Genomic DNA, 17,281 nt, shown 5'->3' with positions numbered 1-17,281 from the left:
GCCCTCTAGCTTTAACAACCAATCTAGCAAATTTTTCCTCTACCACCCGACCAGGGTCAATGCTTCATGGCACATAGGAAATGTCAAGAGGAGAATCCAATGGGCCGGTTCACAACCTAGCTGAATGGGCCATGGATCTTTCATGGATTTGGGCCCTACAATCGAATAAAGATGCTGATCTATTGTTATACTTAAAAAACCCGATGACGTATAAGAAGAAAGCATCAAATTCCCGTCCTCCTGCCGGTGAGCACCAAATAGACGAGTTGACCACATGACGCGTTTTCGCGCTCAAAATTGAGGAAATATGAGACCCTAGGCAAAAAGCGAGGGAATATTGATCCTGAGGCGTTCGTGCTCGAAGCTCTTGGATCACCTCCTCCACCAATTCCGTTCGTTCTTCTCCATCTAAACTCGCCGGCGCCGCCATGGATGACCTCCAGACCCTGAAGACCCGCCTTTGCATCATCGGAAGTGGCCCTGCTGCTCACACCGCCGCCATCTATGCTGCCCGTGCTGAGCTTAAACCCATCCTCTTCGAAGGTTGGATGGCCAACGACATTGCACCCGGTGGGCAACTCACCACCACCACCGATGTCGAGAACTTCCCTGGCTTCCCTGATGGTATTATGGGTATGGAGCTCATGGATCGTTGCCGCAGCCAATCCCTGCGATTTGGCACCGAAATTTTCACCGAGACTGTCACAAAAGTCGATTTCTCAACAAACCCTTTCAAGGTTTTCACTGATTCCAAGTCCGTTCTGGCGGATTCCGTTATTGTCGCCACTGGCGCTGTCGCAAAGCGTTTGAATTTCACCGGTTCTGGCGATGGACAAGGTGGTTTCTGGAATCGAGGGATCTCTGCTTGTGCGGTTTGTGATGGTGCCGCCCCCATATTCAGAGACAAGCCATTGGCGGTGATCGGAGGAGGTGATTCGGCGATGGAGGAGGCGAATTTCTTGACCAAATATGGATCTAAGGTATATATCATTCACCGAAGAGATACTTTTAGGGCTTCCAAGATCATGATGAATCGCGCATTATCCAATCCTAAGATTGAGGTCGTGTGGAACTCGGCGGTGGTTGAAGCCTATGGGCAAGAGGGGAAGGGGGTTTTAGGAGGTTTAAAGGTGAAGAATCTGGTCACCGGCGACGTTTCCGATTTAAAGGTGTCTGGTTTGTTCTTCGCCATCGGGCATGAGCCGGCAACCAAGTTCCTGAATGGTCATCTGGAACTCGACTCTGATGGTTACGTCTTGACGAAGCCCGGAACGACACAGACGAGTATCAGAGGTGTTTTCGCAGCTGGTGACGTGCAGGACAAGAAGTACCGGCAAGCGATTACTGCTGCTGGAACAGGTCAGTAGGCAGTATTCTTATCTTTGTTTCATTTGTGAGTTTATATTACTGTCTTGATGGTTGGTTCAAATTGTTTAGGTATCCGAAGTATGTTTACCGGACATTTCACCCTTTAAATTTTTTGCATTGTGATGTGTTACTGTAATCAGAAGCTTGACATACATGGTTTAATCATTGTAGTTTAGGCATAATCAGTTTATCATATTCTCGTGCTCGAGTCTGTCACTTGAACTCTTTAAAGAAACAATCATAGTATCTGACCTGGTAACTTATGCTTGAGAATCAATTCGAGGTAACTATTAACCTATTACATAGAGTGATATGAAGTCGATGAAGGATGGAGACTTTGAGTTGGGGAAAAGAAATGAGAAATGAAAAACTGGAAAGGGGAATGAAGAGCTTGGAAGTGAGAAGCTGGAAATGACAAATGCAAGATGGAAAACAAGAAAGAAGTAAGAGGAAAGAGTCTCAGTCCAGTTGGTCAGGAGAATCTCAGCTATATAGGGTCTTCTGCTACATGGATCCTTGCTCTCCAATGGGCTCTATTCTGACTTGTGAAAGGATTTTGGCAGTGCTCAATCTTCTTCACAACTTCTTCAATAATAATTTAGGCCTGCCCCACACTCCTTTTAGTCCTGTCAATCAGGATCATATCACTCCTTGTGGGGGTGCCCCTAGACCTCAGTTTGACATTTCATTTCCAACTCAAATGATTCTCTTAGAGCTTGTCATTGACTGTGGCAGCTTCCAAGTTAGTCCTGATATGCTCATTCCTTGCTTTATCCAGTGTAAGTTTTTTACACATGCATCTCAACATCCTTGTTTTTGCTACCCAATGCCAAATAAAATGTTTCTTTAAGCTTTGAAGAAATATTTTGGTCGCACAGCACCCCAGATGTACCTCTCCATTTAATCCATCCCTCTTTAAGGAGAAATGTTCTCTCACTTTAATAGGTGAATAATAGGTCTTGTGGATCTTCTTCTTCTTCTTTTATTTATATTTTTTTATTTTTTTTATTTTTCATTTGTGTCATCAATAAGTTTGATTTATCATCTACATGGAGGCGACGAGATACTATTGTTATTGACAAATCGCACCTGAGGTGATAGGGTTTGATATATGATAATTTTATGTCAATAGCTGGGAAATTAAGTACAAAGAGCATCCCAGTGAACAAGGCTCTACAGTTCCGGCAGCAGGGTTGGGGTTGGGGGTGGGGGTAAATATATACTCATGCTTGGCAGGGGAGGTGGTTTCCTAGTTTTGAACCTGTAACCAGCAGATGATTGATAAGTTATATGATTAATAAAATGCAAAATTACCAATAGTAATTAAACACAAACTCATTCCAGATCTTCAGGATTGCAATCCAGGATTGTACCTTTTAAAATTCTAGATTATGATCTAGGATTGGATGCAAGTCCCTACTGTAGCCTTGAAATCTGATTTCTTCCCCTACCCTGATGCCTTACGTACTAGATTGCATCAGGGTACTTGTGGGTGGACATTCTCCAACCAGAGTTTGTTCTCTTTTACCAAACTGGATTTCATTTGCTTCTGTTTTGAGATGACTTGGCATCTTTAGTTTTCATTATACTGGAGATTGCATCAGGATGCTTAGGATAACACATTTTCCATCTAAAGTCTGAGTGGTTTTTCCTTTTTGGTATGGGGTGGCAAGGTTGGAATAGGAATTTTTTAAACAACGCATTTTTGATAGTGCGTTTCATTCACATGTATCTTGGCTGGCTTCTCAAGTTTTCATTTATACAGGATGCATGGCAGCATTAGAGGCAGAACATTACCTTCAAGAGATTGGTTCTCAAGAGGGAAAGAGTGATTGACTATCTGTACGCTGCTCCAGTATATCATCTGGGAAAGCTATATCTCATCTGTAGGAGGAAGCTTTCAGTTTGGATACCTTTGCAATCTGAACCACATCTATTGCTGTTTTCATGAGATCAGAAACAATTCCTGGTAGTGTATTGGTTTCCCTGTTGTTGTTCTGCTATATGTCTTATTGTGTTGATTGATTGAGCATCCAGATTCCAATTTTTCTGTATATCCTGGTACTTACAGAGATCATATATACAGACTGAAGAAATTATTGGTAGAATAAATGTTCTTGGATATTGCTGCTTCTCAGCTTTTCATTTAAATGAACACAAACATGAGAGGGATTTTATTTTTGTTATTTCTTGCCCTAGCCGCGTTAATATTTATTATTGAGTGTATGGGCTCTCACATGAGCTTTCTAAAACCTTTGTTTTGGAATCGGCAAGCGTGGAAGAGTTATTTTGTATATGATTTGAAGTCATCAACTCGGAGAATGGGGGAATGAATCATTGGTAGATATGAATATCTTTCTCTGCAATTCTCTCCCCTCATTCTCTTCCTCTACCCTTTTTTGGTGGTAAGAAGAGATCTTCATTCAAAGAAACTGAAAAAGATACACAAGCACACAAAAGAATAAAAATACAGAAACACACCAACAAAAAAGAAAAATGCATGCAAACACAAGGTTCAAACAGAACATCCGAAACCAAGGAGAGGAATTGATTAACTATCATACATGCAATAGATAGGGTCTTCCAGGGTATGGTAGGTGCGGGAGGTTTGATTCGTGATGGTGCAACCGATGTTGTGGATCATTCTTGTGTGCGTTTGGGGTTGTGTACCAACTATGAGGCAGAGATTTCAGTAACAATGATTATTCTAGAGAGGGCGGGAATCTTAGGCTAGATTAGGTTTGGATTGAGTTTGATTTAGGAGCCACTTCGATTTCAATATACAGGAAATTCCATAGAATGCACTACAAAGATGGAAATCTTTGCAGTCTTAAAGCATTATAAATTTCTTTGTGAATTTCATTCAGCGGTGATTCATCTTTGATTCAATTAATTTATGAGTAAATATTTCATACAATTAAGTTGCTTTCACTCTTTTATTTGATAAATTTTATTTGTTTCGTTTTGAGGAATGATGTAGTTTAGATAAATAATCAATCAATCCTTACTTCCTTCTTAGGTTTCGAAAGAAAGAAATTAAAAGGTGGATAAAATTTATCATGAGGTTTGATTAATCTTGCTTGATTCGTTTTGAGAATCTTTTATTGGCTTATTCAAGGAACCGACCATGTTTTTGAATGATGTTTTTCATGATTACTTTGCGAAAGAAAGTGTTCATGATTACTTTGAATTGGTTACATGAATTTTTATTCATTTTAATCCCATGATTACTATGAATTGGTTCCTCTTTGTGACTTAGCCTGACAAGTCATGATTATTGCTTTGGTTTTAAAACCTTAATAGATTAAAAAGGTTATAATAATAAACAAATAAAGAAAGAGGAATGGGATTAAAAGGCTGCCTTGGTTTTCATGATTTCTCTGTTGTTTCACAATGACATTAATTACATTGAAATTTTTTTTTTTGGGTATGGACATTGAACTAATTATAAAGAATAAATTACATGAATTCAACGGCTTTGGAATATGACTATAATTGTAGGGGGAAATACCCAAAAAAAAAAAAAAAAAAGGTTATCTAGGTTTAAATCTTTCTTGTTTTATAGAAAGAAAAGAAAATATCAGTTTGTTAAAATTGCTTAATTCTATTACTTTTGGAAAAAATAATTTTGATTTTCTTTTAAGTTTGATTATTTATTTGACAAAATATTTGGATTAAATTATTATTAAATTTTTTAAAATTAATTGTGTTATTATCTTCAAGAGTATAAGGAATACTGTTCCAATTCATATGGTCAAATTATAGATATCTAAGTTTAATGCCGAAAAAAGAAAAATACAATTTTGATTAAAGTTTATGAAATACAAATCTTTTTTGAGGATACTATGGAGAATGTTGATGAAATATAATAGACAAAATGTGAAGATTTTTATAAGAATTAATTGTTGAATGTCCTAATCATATAGATTTCTAGAAAACTATATAACAATTGTAAAAATGCTAAGGAATTATGAGACAACCTAGATGCTCAATATATTAAGAATAAAGAATTGTCCAAAACTCATCTAGTGGATAAATTCTTAGACTTTAAATTTGTTGAAGATAGAGAATTACTCACTCACATTACAGATGTAGAAAACCTTAGATCCAAACTAGTTATAAAAAAATACATGTTTGTGATCAGTTTCTTGTTGGGGCAATTATTTATAAGTTACCATCGACCTGTCACTCATTTAGTACTGAGATGTATATGAAAAATATACATATGGGATTGAATGATCTCAAAAAATTCAAATGAATTAACGATGAGAATAGACTTAGAAACAACTTAGAGATAGTAAATAGACAAAAATCTGTTATAAATATGGTCACTCATCCCAAATATAATTTTAAGAAAATCAAGTCACACAAAAGTGAACCCAACAAGTTAGAAGCTAAAAAGACTATCTAATTAAAAACAAAGAAGGGCAAACATCACAATTATGGAAAATGTGGACACTTTGTAGTTGACTGTAGTCTTCTTAAAAATAGTGAACGACAAACTAAAAAGGAAGAAGTTAATATGACGGTTGATAACACTGAGTCTAGACACTTTGTAGCCATGGTGGCGCAGAGAAGATCTTAACCAGTACTTCTTCAAGTTGGTGGTTGGACTTAAGAACTACATGTCATGTTTGCCACAACAAGAACTTACAGACTAACAGAGTTGAGGTTTCAAAGATTGTAATAGTTGCAAATGAAGCATCAACCTTAGTGACCTAGAGAGGAACTGCAAATCTGATTTTATCTTCAAGTAAAATTATAAATTTAAAATATGTTAAAATAATTCTTAATTTAGAAAAGAATTTAATTTCACTTAGCTTTTTATGCAATGCTGCCATGTGTTTTTCTTTTCATAGAGGTAGTATGATTTTATCTGTTAATTCCCACTATTTTGATGGTACTTGTCTAATTAATGACATGTATAGATTGAGTTTAAAAAATGGGACAATAAATTTAGTTTAATTGATACTAAGATATAAATCAAAGACTGGGACATGTGAGCTATAATGATCCAGTTTTCTTAAACTCATAACATATCATTCAATACTTCTATACACTTTAACAAATGTGAAGCATGTGCTAAAGATGGATCTGGAAGAAGATGATCCAATCCTATGGATGAAAAAAATTTACTTAACGAGTAAAATCAGTTAAAGCTTTAAAGATGAATCTGGAAGAGGATGATTTACTTGATAAGTAAAATCGTTCAAGGCTACATCAAACAGTTGTATTTATTTTTTGTGAAAATAAGTAATTCACTTTCAAGAAGAACTTCAAATTAGATTAGGTTTAGATTTATTTTAAAACTCCTGTCTTGATTAACAAGTTCACTTGGATTTAATTGAATGCAAGGATTGATTCCAACCAAGACCCTTTGTCTGCAACAGCAAGCCTTCCTCTTCTTAGCTTCATCTGCTGCCGTCAGGGCACCGAGAATGACTCCGTCAGTTTCTCTTTCTTCTCCATTCTTACAGGAAGGGGAGGAAAAAAAATAACTTTTATGGATCATGTTGAAGATGATTTGGCACAGGAATAGTAGCTAGCCGTTTCATTGCAGTTTTCGCCGCCCTAGCAACAACGACACAGTAATCAACATATACAGTACAACGATTTTAGATCTTCAGAGGTGGCTTATGCAGAGAAATAGTATTTTTTCGCTATTATTTTTCTGTTAACTTCAAAATTAAAATGACCATTTTGTCCATAGGATAAAGGAAAATATTAGTTTATAGTTTACAAAACCTCACTTATTTTTTTTAAATTTACAAGAAAACTTCATAGTTCGCCACCCCTCCCTCTACCTCCAAAGAGAACTCTATAGAAATTAAAAGTAAGGATTCTTCTTAGCATCATCAAAGCTAGTTTAAAGTCCCATATTCCTTTCAAGATAATAGTATCTTTTTTGGGAGTCCATAACAATGACCCTTTTTTTTTCTTTTCTTTCCTTGGAAGGTGAAACTTTGAACACAATGTGAATTAATTAAAACTAATTACCTTATTCGAAGCTAAATTGCCTATGTTTCATCTTGTAATTGTTGATTAAATTAGTATGCATGATATATATGGTGTCGTGCATTCTTTTATTTCAAGACTCACACACTTCTCAATTTAGATTTTGATAAGTTTGAACCATTTACTTTGAAACCTGAAAAAGCCTCTATCAACCTGCAACGTTAAAGCACAAAAGAATCATATACGAGAGTTTCTCCCAAGGATCTATTCAATATTGTTTAGAATGAGACCGAAAGCATTAAACACCATTTCTTATTTATCTGATAGAGTCACTCTTTTTCTACCAAAAGAAAGAAAGAAAAATAGAATGTTAGACTCGGTAAAATCATGGGAGAAATCCTATAAGACCAGAAACTAACTTAGAAGAAGAAGGAATATTGCAAGACCACATCAATCCACCTGGTTTCTTTTCATGAAAGGTGAAAAATCACCCGTATGAATGAATGAAATGCTATTGAAGCAACAACATTGCAGTAAACCTAAGCGAAGAACAAAGTAAAGGTAAAGGTTCCTAGAGTGGTTCTTCATAGATTAGAAGAATTGCCTTGATTGAAAAGCCTTGAAGAAACAGCAGGGGAGAACTGAGCAATTATAGAGATGATAAGTGCCCATTAGGAAATCAATTTTACTCCCTTGGAAAAATTTCTTCCAATTAAGTCAGTTAAAATCTAAAAATCTGTGAATTAATTCTCATATTTTCTGTGTGAAAAGCATTTAAAAAACATTGATAAGTCAGGATTCCAGGATAATAAATTAACCCCTTATCATCTACTGAGTTTGATAATAAAATACAAATATATAAAAAATTTGAAATCAAGGTTCCTAGATTAATAAACCCCTTATCATTCAATTCACTGCTTTTGATATAATATCATATGAACACCTGCAACTTACTTCTGGTTTTCTCTGTAATCAAATTTATTTCAAAAGAGAGAATATAATAGAATTCCATCTCTCTCTCACACACACAAACGCACACACATCGACACCACACAAACACAAAGACAAACACAACCTCTTAAGCCCTTTTCAGACCAATTAGGTGCACACACGTACAGATACTCATGCATGTGTACTTGCCATGTTCTATTATTTTATGCAAATGCTTGCATGCACGAGTTGGCCATTAAACCCTCTCAACAATCTTGACTGAGAAAGCTAATACTAACACAGTAAGTGCTCTAGCTGGCAATATCAATGTATGAAAAATAATAAGCAAAAAACAATCTCACAACACACCAGCCAAGAAAAATTCTTTTACTAATGGAAGGTGAAGCTGAAGGTTATAATGGGGGTTCTAAGATTTTACTGAATGCTTCTAACAAGTTTGGAATTTAGAGCTATTAGCATCAGAAAGCCTATAAAAGAACAAACATAAACAAAGGAGTTGCTTCTTTATTTTATTAATATGGATCTTTTCCAGTTTTTGGGGAAGTGGGTGGAAATGCTTTACAGCATAAATTCCATATCTCTAGAACAAGAAGGTGAAACAGCTGGTGAAATCTTAGAGACTGGTTTTAATGTTTCCCGAAGAGGCTGTGAATGGTAATTGGTGGAAGAAGCTCTCTTTTTCTACTGCTGTAAAGTTTTGGTCAGCAAAAGCGATAAAAGTGGAAGGTTTTTGGGCTTGAGAGATTTGCAGGTTTACGCTTCCATGGCCTGATGTCTTCCGTCATTATCAGAAGATTCAGAACTATAGTCTACAGGGTACTTAGAGAAGAGGGACAAAACAAACTTTGTGTCTCTTCACTGTGACTCAGACTCTTTCCTAGTTAAGGTAAGAGAAAAAAAAAAAAAAAAAACCATAAACAATTCATGCCCACAAGCTAGACAGACTCAGCTACTATCTGTACTTGAAACTGAGGGTTCTCAATGACCTTAGATTTTCTCAGTTCAGATCAGTACTAGGTTTTCTTAGAAACACATACATTATTAGTACCATACTTCTTCTTCGTTATCCAATGTAAAAGAAAAAGACACAAAACACTTCTTTCTTTTCTTTTCTTCTTTTCACTTCATTTGATATATTTGATTTTTAAAAACCTTCAGAAGAATCAGATATGACAATGAGAAGGGAAAGGTAGATTAATTAATAAGTTTATGGAACAGTGAAGCTCTAAGAGACCCAAGATAGTTTCAACAAAATGGGTTTTACATTTAAGTAGACAAAATCTACAATTAAAACCAGTAAACATGGTAAAGAAGAGAAATTAAAAGAAAAAAAGAAAAACCCTAAAATGATTTATACATGAAAATTACCTACCTCTTGAAACTGCTAAGTCCTCTTCTCCAGAAAAAAAAAATTCCAACTAGGTTTCAGCTTTCACTCACCTGCAAGGACTTGATCTGACCATTTTGGCTTTTGTAAGGAAATGACTTATATTTTAGCAATCTTCTTCTTCTTCTTCCTCTTCTTGGTGAAATAACTGAGAAAAATTTGATCTCATGTCACAGCAATTTTCCACAGAATATCTTCTTCTTCTTCTTCTTCTTCTTCTTCTTCTTCTTCTTCTTCTTCTTCTTATTCCTTTACTGTCTTCTTGAACTTAAAACTTCTAAAGTGGTGGTCTTGCAGCATTACCACTCCAACCAAAAGCATCACCAGGAAATTGATAATTTGCCATGTTTCCTCCAAGATTATAGAACGGAACGCCGCCGGTTCTACCACCAGTTGCACCGTCACCCAATTGAGCACCACCACCTGTGACACCTGAAGACTGAGAAGCACTGGGCTGAATCTGAACAGGAGACTCATCTTCCTCCAACGGCAACCTCTCAAACACTGCATTAGAAAATGACGCCGCCATCAAAACCACCGGACCTGCCGCCACCAAAGGTCCAACAACACTACCACCCACCACCTGTCCTTGCCCACCAGCCAAAAATATCGTTAACCCACCAGCTCCAGGCGGCGCCGGCGGTGGCATAACTGTCCCAGACAAAGACAGTACCTCAAACCGCCCTTGTAGAGTAACAACACTCCCTGCTGGTGCTGCCGGCTGCCGTAAAGTCACATTGGCGACTGATCCGCCACCGCTTAGGACACTAATAGCTCGCCCTCGCCGCCTTGCATAGATTGATAAAGATTCAACTACATCAGCACCGGCAGAGATTTCCAGTACATGAGATCGGAGTGCATTTGGGCTGTCACGGGTGACAATTATGGGTGGTTTTGGTTTATTTTTTGACCCCGCAGGACGGCCGCGTGGCCGCCGATTGGCGGAGGAAGTGGTGGCTACGTTTAGGTCGGATTTTTGGTCTTTTTCGGTGGAATCCTTGGAATCTGAAATCTGGGTTGTTTCTTCTTGAGGATCTGAAGACCTTTGCAGGTGCAAGTCTGGTCCTTGGAGATGGTGAACGTAGCGAGAACCTGGGCTTGGTTCCAAGCCCGCCATCGCCACATCTATTCTCTCCCACCACTTGCTTGCCAGCTTTTGGTTTTATCTTCTTTCTGCTTCTCTCTTTCTCTATAACAGAAGAAATAATGAAAGAATTCCAGGAAGTTAAGCTCAAGAACTGTTTGTCAGAAAATACCATTTTTCTCAATCAAATCTATATTTTATATTCACAATTCAAGGCCTAGAAAATCTAAACCTAAAGTTTCAAAACAAAATATATAAGATTAAATAAGTCTGAAAAAGCCAAAACCTTGAAGCTAAAAGAACCTAAGATCTAAAACCCAAAAATCATGTCTACCTGCTGTTGCGAGACCACAGTATCTCCTCCAAAGCTTCAAAGTCAGATTGATCGGATCTTTGACTGCAACAGAGAAGCAGAGCTTGAACAAGTTTCAGAGAAGAAAAATAATAGAGACCCAAGTACAAGAGCTCTAGTCAGTGCTGCTGTTTCAACTTTCAACACATACAAGGAAAAATTCCTTACTTTTTCCTCTGAAACAGAATTTAAGGGATGAAATATTTCTGGAAATCTATGGGTTTTAATGTCTGAAATCAAGCTTATTCAGTTGAGCGAAAGTGAGAGAAAGAGAGAGAGGTAGTTTTGAAAAGGAAATGGTGGAAAGCGTGCAAAGAGGGGCGAATGAATACAGAAACAATTACAAAAGAAGAGAGGCCTTGACATGTGGGAGGAAAGAAATATAAACTATGGGCATATTCTATAGTTTATTATTCTACCAAAACAAATTCTATAGTTTATTGGGTCCTTTTTTTTTTAATGATTTAATATGTAGTGCACATAAGAATATATAATAAGACATAGTGTAGAGGTCTTCAACCCAAATGCTAAAAGAAAAAGAGGTTGAAGAGGATTCAGTAATTCTTGGGTTCAACTTCATTTCTGTGCTGTTAATGATTTCGATTTCGATCGTTGGTAGTAGGTGCTGCGCATTTAATGCGCATCATTCAAGCCTGTCCCGTAATTCTTATCATAAATTATTAAAAAAAAAAAAATCTAACTAATATTTATTACATATAGGCTATAGCTATAATAAAACACTCAATGATGCATAATAATTCTAGGGTTACAGGTACTTTAGGCTATTATTTTTTTAATAAAATAAAAAATGATATAAAAATATTTTTCACTCAAAAAAGACAATGATTTCATTTTTCGTATAGACATCCTTTGTGTTTTGTGAGTAGATATTGTTAATAGGTTTATTATTTTGTTATGTATTAAGAGCCAACAAATATTTTTTAGATAAAATTAAGAAAGATATCAAATTAATATTTTAAGAGATCATATTTATAATATAAATACAATATTTAAGTGAAAGAGCTTCAAGCATCTACATCTAGAGTCTTACTATCAAACAACTCTTTCGAATTAGAGTCTTTTTCACTTCTTCTTTAGTGAAAATGACCAAGTCATCATAATAGATAAGTTGCAATATTTAACTTTTGCAAACCTTTATTTGATTTCATTTTGTTTTGTATTTTATATTTGTTTTCACACTAGAAGATGGTATATATATATATTAATTGTGCAAGATTTTTGTGCCAAAAGTCAGTTGTAATCATTTTGTGTGATAATATTTGCTTTGGATTCGTGCATTGGTCAATAATTTTCTTAAAAATATTTAAAATAATCATTTATATTCTAAAATATATTATAAATATATAATTATCTTTACTTGTTAAGTCATTCTTTTTTATGCTCAATTGTACATGTGGGAAATCTTTATCATGTTCTTATATAAAAGTCAAATTAAAAAAATAGTTTGACATACTTGTTTGATTTTATGTTATAATTATTATTAAGAAAATTTTTAGTATCATTTTAAATTACCTTTTAAAATTGTAATTCTTGAAATTATTCAATTTATCAATCAGACCTTTTATGGCATGACAATATATCAAGCACACCTCTAGTTATTGGTTTTTTTACCAATTGAGCGACTCCTCATGTGAGTTCGGATTAGAAGAGAACAATATGCTCCTTTGATGCTTTTGAACCGTAAAATATGATAGGTTTTATTGAATTTCTATTTTTTTAATTTTTTTTAATATTTATAAGTAAGCTTTATAACAGTTATAGTATTATTGTGGTAGAAAATTGTCAAAATAGCACATTGTTCTCATCTGACGAAGAAATAATCCAAATTTTAGACTGTTTACAATTAAAAAAATCATAATTAAGTTATGATGTAAGCAAGTTAAATATTTAAAAGTGGATAGGAATGATCGATAATGTATTGATTAAAGGTTAAAATAGTGAGTTAGAGACACATCTATCATGAGACGTATTGAGGTACTTAGATCAAACTGAATCTACAACACTACATGGGACCAAGTCAGTTTTGAGAACCAGAACTTTGTTTGAAATTGCTTGAGTCATACGCATTTAATGTGCATGATGATCAAGCGAAATCTCGATCGAGATTTCAATCTAGACCATTAAATTTCAATGATTTCGACCGAGATTTCGATCCAACCGACCAAAATGATTGACTCAAGCTCAAGTGAAGTCCGAACTCTATCTCTTCGGATCAAAATGGGGGATGAGCGAGGCATGACATGGCAGTTTTGTCTTATAGTATGAAGTGTGTTTGCCAGATCAGCATCTTCACCATTAACTCACTCTCGAATTTTGCTGGGTCCCATTGTACTGTCAACTTGCCTTCTTTGTGGGTTTCTCGATGCCTGAAGAGTCTTAACTTGGTGAGCCACGTGGGCAGCGTGTAGCCATCTGGACAGAACAGCTGACTCACCAAGGGAGGGGTCTTGCTAGGGTAATGTGTCCCACATGATGATGTTTGTGGGAATCCACTATTAATTTGATTTCATGCCACGTGGAAATTCAATTAAATTTCAGCCGCCACGATTGATTTGAAAGAAAGATCTATTTTTTTTCTTCACATAATTAATTATACATACATATGATCCTTTGAGCTGTTGAAATTTAATAGAATTCACGTAATGTGCATTTAACGGTTAGCACTTCAAGTACTACGAGTCTAGATCATCGCTCTTGACGAGGAGGAGTCGATGGTTATTGACCATAAATTATAGGGGGCCTACAGGATTAGAGTGATGGAATTTTTTTTAAATATTTTATTATTTTTTATTTGTAGGTCCCACATAGTTTGTGATTGTAAAGCTGTTAGAAGAGCACATAATGCTTCCCGTCAGGGAAAATGATCCACATTCCAAGTACTACCATGTCGGACACACCACCCAAGTAAGATCCGACCTAACCCACTCATTTTTCCTTTCAAATTTCTAATGTGATTCAGCATTCAACATTAACTTGCATAACTTACTAGTTTATCTGAATCTTTTTATTTTTCTTTTCTTATTCTTTATTTGAAACCCTAAACATAACCAACTTCCCCCACCCCCCAAACTCCCCAGAGTCTCAATCATTGCCTCTGACAAGGGGTTCACAGGGTTAGGGTGATGTGATTTTTTTTAAACGCTTTATTATTTTACTTATAGTCCAAAAAAATTTGTAGTTGTAACCAAAGAAAGAAATCTCGCTGGGATTCACCAGTTTGCCACCTAGCGAACCAAGCGAACCAACGAGATTTCGCCGACACCGCTCCTACTACTTGTCCAGATTTCACCGACGCTGCTACTAGCTTGCTACTATTTGTCTTCTATTTCTTTCTCTTTCTCTCTCTTCTCTCTTCTTCTTCTTCTTCTTCTTCTTCTTCTTCTTCTTCTTCAACGATCCGGCAAAATAGCAGCGGCTGCTACTTCTGGTTCTTTCTCTTTCTCTCTCTCTTTCTTCATCTTCTTCTCCTTCATGCTTCTCAACGAAAATACGCATCATTGTGTCCTACCCACCTCAGAGCACAGAGCAGTAAAGCATAAGAAAATAAATGGGTTTTGAAGTTTCGACAGAAAATCTTAGTTTTCAAATCTCGGTTTCGCTTGCTTTTTTATTTCGCCCATGGCGAACTTGGCGAATTTCACCGAAATTTCAGTGAAATTCGCCAATATATTTTCCCATTATTGTAAATTTGTAATGCCGTCCGAAAGAGCACAAAATGCTCCCTGCCATCCCCTCCTCAAAAGGTTTTTCTTCGATTTACCGGATCTTTAACCTACTAAGGCTTTAAGCCATTGGTTGGATCAAGAAAGAATATTTTGAATTTTAACAACAAGTGGAAATTGAGTCCTGACATTTATTAATCTTTCCACCAAGAAAAAAATACTTCAATATTGTTAAGTTCAATCATAACGTCAAATTATACAAGATAATGAAAGTCTCTATTTGCAATATAAAAAGAAACTTTTTTTTATTATTTTTTCCAGTCTTCCTTATTTTTCACACAAAATGACACTATAATAAATAAGGATTTATATAATATTCTATACTTAAAAGTATGATGATGGGCTTATCAATATATATGCTTCTTGTCCTATAAAAGAGAAAAAGAAAGAAATCTTATTATATAATTATTATGCCTATTCTTTAAAGTATTAAAATTAAAAATCTAGAAATATTTAAGGAGCTAACTAATGCAAGGTAGGTTGTTTGTTGAATTTATTTTTATTTTATGGCCAATCAAATTATTCTATCTTATCTTATCTTAAGAGGTAAACCATAATTACAAACTATTAAACTCCAACTTAAATAATACTTAATAATCAGTGACGAAACATTAGTGGAATTAAAACTAATATATCCATTCATGAATTGACAGATTTAACGTCTCTTATCAAATCATATTTTGTCAAAGTAAGCCACTTGATTTGCACTATAAGCTGCTTTTCTCTGTGGATTCTTATTTCGGCCATAAATTAATTTTAAAATACTTCTCATCCCATCACAAAAATTATTGGATATCTTATGATAAACCCACCATTGAGATAAGTTTACTTAAATTTTTCAATAATTTTTGCTTTCTTTTTTGTTGGGGTGGCAGATTACTTTGGATTTTCTATTCCTTATGATAGTGGTCTTTGTTGTTTTCATAATTTTGCACCACATGTTAGGAGTGGAGTCCTCTTTTGAGTATTGACAAAATGAACTCTACCTTCTAATATGGGGTTATATACATTATGGTTTTAACCATTAAACTGGAGCAAATCATATAATTGAGAATATTTGGCTAAAACTCGGTTTGAAGGGTTTGTCAAGCACTTCTCGACATCCTACTTCTTGGAGGAATGCTGGTTTCGAAGAGCACCCTTTAGTGAATGCCACATGACATTTGGAATTTCTCGGATAATACCTTGCCAGGCGCCCGGGATGCTACTTCTCGGGAAAAATAACGTTAAAAGGAGATTCGGTTCATTTTTATCCAAACATCAATCAATGCATTAAATTCAACATTAGATGTTCTAAGATGCATTAAATGCTCAACGCTCATCAGTAGTCCTCTCATTTGTTTAAGATTTTTCTAGTGTTGTTCCATTATGTTTTGTTTGCTAGATTAAGGGATGGTTGTCACATCTAAGCCCATGTGACTCTGAGCTCATGATCATTTTGGGATAAGATGCAACTAGCTTGAAGCTTTTCTAGGAAGATTGAGTTCTTAACTTGGTGATTAAGCAATCCATCGTGAATAATCTCAAACCTTCATTATAATATGGAAGATTGGATAATTACGATGCATCCTTGCAACATCAGAGGTATGTAATCGATATATAAACAATATGCTCAACAAAAATAAAGGTATGCTCAATTACAATAACTCTGGCATTTATTCTTCTGCAAGTTCCAAAGAAGACATTCTTTTTTGGAGACTTTATTATTCATTATGAGGATTTGTGCTTTTTTTTTTCTAATTTGACTTAATCATTGGAAGTGGCTTCCCATCCATCGAGGCGACCCCACTTTCACTCTCTTTGATCTCCAGGAATCTGGTTTGGACAAGAAGTGAACTAGATTGTCTTCAAGCAAATAGATTTTGGAACAACATATGGTCACTAAGAAAAAAAAACACACTAATCCGTTACCGAGCTAATATGTTATAGAGAAGTGTGAGAGAGAGCATAGATCTCTATCTTGAGGATTCAAATCACCTGCAGGGCCCAAGTGAGCAGCCAACTCTTAGTGAACTCCACATATCCTCTATGAATTTTCAACTATTAGATTATTCATAGGCTGGTTTGGTTGATGAACCAAATTAGTTAGGATCAGCTTAAGAATACTATATTTCAAGGGTTAAGGTTGGCAATTCATAGGAGACATATGGCGCTCATTGAGAGTTGGCTGCTGGATGGCCGCTCACTTGATTGCTGTAAATGATTTTAATCCCTACCTTGATAGATCCAAACTCAGGCTGACTTGGGATGAAGGGTTTGAAAAATTTATGGAACAAGAATGATCACATCCATTAATCCTTCTTTTTTCTTGACATGCATATTCACTAGGTATCAAAAGAACTAATCAATAAATCAAATCACAACTAAAACATAACACCCAATAATTATATTCCAAGACTTGATAATTAACTCATGGTATATAATCTAATTCATCATTAAGC

At 35.5% G+C, this 17,281-nt stretch overlaps 1 protein-coding gene and 1 pseudogene across 2 annotated transcripts; one reads left to right on the top strand and one right to left on the bottom strand.

Moving 5' to 3' along the window:
- Positions 1-286: 286 nt before the first annotated feature.
- Positions 287-3,550, top strand: LOC149014568 (thioredoxin reductase 2). The gene is made up of 2 exons (XM_089157387.1): positions 287-1,359; positions 3,134-3,550. Exons 1-2 carry the CDS (start codon positions 429-431, stop codon positions 3,202-3,204), a joined length of 1,002 nt encoding a protein of 333 aa, XP_089013513.1. The 5' UTR covers positions 287-428; the 3' UTR covers positions 3,205-3,550.
- A 5,894-nt stretch (positions 3,551-9,444) lies between these two features.
- On the bottom strand, positions 9,445-11,424 carry LOC149014567 (AT-hook motif nuclear-localized protein 25 pseudogene; annotated as a pseudogene). Its single transcript, XR_016173694.1, has 2 exons — positions 11,080-11,424; positions 9,445-10,850 (listed from the first exon to the last, which is right to left on the bottom strand). The product of XR_016173694.1 is annotated as an AT-hook motif nuclear-localized protein 25 pseudogene (transcript).
- Positions 11,425-17,281: the final 5,857 nt, after the last annotated feature.

This window comes from Hakea prostrata, chromosome 5 (assembly GCF_041222555.1).
Source record: "Hakea prostrata isolate BN-2017 chromosome 5, UWA_Hpros_2, whole genome shotgun sequence".
Taxonomy (NCBI): domain Eukaryota; kingdom Viridiplantae; phylum Streptophyta; class Magnoliopsida; order Proteales; family Proteaceae; genus Hakea; species Hakea prostrata.
This window is presented reverse-complemented; position numbering and strand designations above follow the sequence as displayed.

What these genes read in the sequence shown, in the direction of transcription:
- LOC149014568 (XM_089157387.1), top strand. Translation starts at nt 429, where the DNA reads ATGGATGACCTCCAGACCCTGAAGACCCGCCTTTGCATCATCGGAAGT. An exon ending in GATTACTGCTGCTGGAACAG is followed by an intron (nt 1,360 to 3,133) that starts GTCAGTAGGCAG and finishes TCATTTATACAG; the next exon opens with GATGCATGGCAGCATTAGAG.